The following is a 2,968-nucleotide window of genomic DNA, read 5'->3' as shown; positions in this document are numbered from 1 at the left end:
CACCGACACAAACAATCGTTCTTCGGAAACTCTGCAGATGTGGCATGGCTCAACCGGCCCGGAGAAGGGTAGTGATACGGCTGGGTGTTTTATTACGAGTGTCACGAGACGGTGGGAAAAATCAAGAGCCACGGGCAGTAAGCTGCGGCGGGCCAATAATGCTCACTGAGACATTGTGCAGACAATCAACATCGAGGCCCGAGGTTCTGGGAGCGCCGCAAACCGCTGAAGGGCAAATCAATACGGGCATGGGAAGGACACTGCCCCGCTCGACCAGGGGCGTAGGAGACACTAAATTTCTGGGGGGGACAGGGACAACCTTGTGGACTTTCCAGTGACCCTATACAAATCGCCCATTGTGTGAGACCGTACGCGCGTTAAATGTATACAATGGCATAGTTATGAAGTGAAATATTAAGAAAGGCAGGCAAGTAGTCACAGTCTGCAAGTATGCTTTATTTTTATTTACATTCACAATAAAGACCAAATGGGAAATAAATATGTATATGAATCTTGCATCTTCATGCACCAGGAAAACAAAGGTGGGACGAAAAAAGGAAAAATAAACTAAATGCTCTTAGCGACATTCCTACATCTCAAAATGCAATTGGACTAATTAGAAATTGTTTTTCTTGCTGCAGGAATCTGTAATAAAATTATGAACTTAATTTTGAAAAGCCAAACAATTTCTTGCGCCGTTCAGTGCAGAGGACAAATTCTTTCGCTATTGTATGTAGGTCAACTGAGTCCATCATCTCTTTATGTATGTTGCATATGGCAACATGATTCAGTCTTTTTTGAGACATAGTTGATCTTAACCAAGTTTTCAATCGGCGGAGGCCACTGAAACTTCTCTCAGCCTCACAAGACGATACTGGTATAACTAAAAGAATCTGTAATAGCTTCTCAACCTGTGAAAAGAAAGCTCTCTCTCTTGGAAGCATTTTTCGGAGTATGTCTGCCAGTTCTGGGACTGAAGAGTACTTGAACATGCTTGATAACATAGTCAATTGAGCAGAGAGCAGCAAAGGGTCCGTTCCTTTGTACTGATCAAGAGAGTCAATGCCATTGCCTGTTAAAAGCACTTGTTCAAGTTTTTCATATGTTTGGATGCCTTCCTGGTCAAAACGCTGAGTGAGATGAAGAGAAACAGTATCTAAAAGTTCGAAATACTGAGGGCGATAGTCGTCCCTAACGGTTGCAGGATGAAAAGTTTCTGCTGCTCCATCATCTATCCGTTTAGGGATTTGGCGCAGTCGTGGTACTTCAATGGCATTAAGATGGTACTTAGCAATCATGTGGTTGTTGGCATCAAGCAGACTGTCAACCGACTCTTCACTACGGAGCTTTAGTATTGCACTTTTTGCTACATTAACAGCAGCTAGTAGCCCTGATATAGTTTGCTGGCGTCCTTGTAAGGCAATATTCAAACATTCCAGAAGCTGCAGGACTTGGAGAGCAATCTGAAGACCTAGGACAGTTGTTCCTCTCTGAAACTGTGCCAGCATACCACGAGCACGAGCAGACACATCACCACTGGACTTGGATGTTGATAAGTGTTCTAGGGTTTCCAGAATAGGTTCATAACTATCCATTACTTTTTTTACAGCTTTTACACGTACCGTCCAACGTGTTGGACACAGAGGCTTTATTTTTAACACATTTGCAGGGCCTTCTACACTGTGTTGGATGAGGTCTGAAAATATTGTACGGCATGTCATAGATTGCCCAAACAGATTACCAAGTTCGTGGACATAAAGTAGTGCATCTTCCATTATGGAACATTTATGTGCTGCAGCCTGCATCACCAGATTTGTACAATGTGCTCCACAATGGACATAAAGAGCAAGTGGCTGTTCTTGGCGTATTAATGCTTGCGCACCATGGTATTTCCCTGCCATATTTGCTGCACCATCATATGTTTGTGCTCTCAACTTTGACAGAGAAAGACCATGACGGCATAAAACATCTTTGACAATTGTAGCAATTGCAGTACCAGTGGTATTATCAGCCTGATACAGTCCAATGAAATCCTCATGAGGATACAGATCTTGGTCAATGTAACGAATACAAAAGCTTTCTTGTTCCTGACCAGATATATCCTGTGTGCCATCAACAATTACTGCATATGGATTGTCACCAATATTTTTACGGATTTGTTGCAAAATTGCACGGGACAATAATTGAAGAACTTCATTTTGGATGTCTGGGCTGAGATATTCTGCTCGATTTACTGTAATCCGCAGTTTTAAAGATGGTACATCTTCTGCTCGTGCACTAAGAAATTGACGGAAATTCCCACTGCTGTCATCATGACCTCGGAGTGCAAGGCCTTGTTTTGCCAGAAGAGCTATGGTATGAATGATCATCACTATGAATCGTGTTAATTTCTGAGTTGTCTGAATATAGGTTCACTTCACTTGGCTGTTTCTTGGCATTCTAAGAAAAAAGGAAGAAATAAGTTTGTAGCAGTTGCAATGTGGGGACATACAGAATATTTAACTGCAGTTCAAAAGTTGCAAACAGTCTTTTGTGTGCACTCCCCCCATGTAATCAGCACAGGGAGTGTTGGGGTCAAAACCTACCTCCAGTGTAAGGATCCTCTTCCAATGTAGTGCGACAGTGAGGGGAAATTATGCATGTGCACAGGCTTCCCAGTTGTTTTATAACACCTTTAGGTTTCCACAGCAAGAAGAGCATTCTAGTCAGCATCTTACCTGACTAAAGTGTTACAGCAATACATAAGACACTGCAGTATATGTTTTATGGTGGCAAAGGAACCTACCTGAAAATTTTATTTTAGCTGAAGATGACAGGCAATGTGGGCAAGCAGGTTTTCAAAAGCGAAGTATTGTTGTACTTGTAGCAAAAAGAATCTGTTGGGGAAAATTATAATACATTGTAAGGCTTTTGGTCTGAGTAATACAAGTACTGTACTACAGAATTGTTCAGAACATAGCATAGAAAG

The 2,968-nt window shown here is 42.0% G+C and overlaps 1 protein-coding gene across 1 annotated transcript; it reads right to left on the bottom strand.

Annotated features, from left to right (window-relative positions):
- Nucleotides 1-656: 656 nt before the first annotated feature.
- LOC146801983 (zinc finger MYM-type protein 1-like) lies at nucleotides 657-2,369 on the bottom strand. Its single transcript, XM_085623724.1, has one exon. The coding sequence runs from the start codon at nucleotides 2,367-2,369 to the stop codon at nucleotides 657-659; it is 1,713 nt and encodes a 570-aa protein (XP_085479850.1).
- Nucleotides 2,370-2,968: the final 599 nt, after the last annotated feature.

Source organism: Triturus cristatus, chromosome 8 (genome assembly GCF_964204655.1).
Source record: "Triturus cristatus chromosome 8, aTriCri1.1, whole genome shotgun sequence".
Classification (NCBI taxonomy): Eukaryota; Metazoa; Chordata; class Amphibia; order Caudata; family Salamandridae; genus Triturus; species Triturus cristatus.
Note: the sequence above shows the minus strand (reverse complement) of the source record. Positions and strands in the feature narration are given on the sequence as shown.

What these genes read in the sequence shown, in the direction of transcription:
- LOC146801983 (XM_085623724.1), bottom strand. Translation starts at nt 2,369, where the DNA reads ATGATCATTCATACCATAGCTCTTCTGGCAAAACAAGGCCTTGCACTC.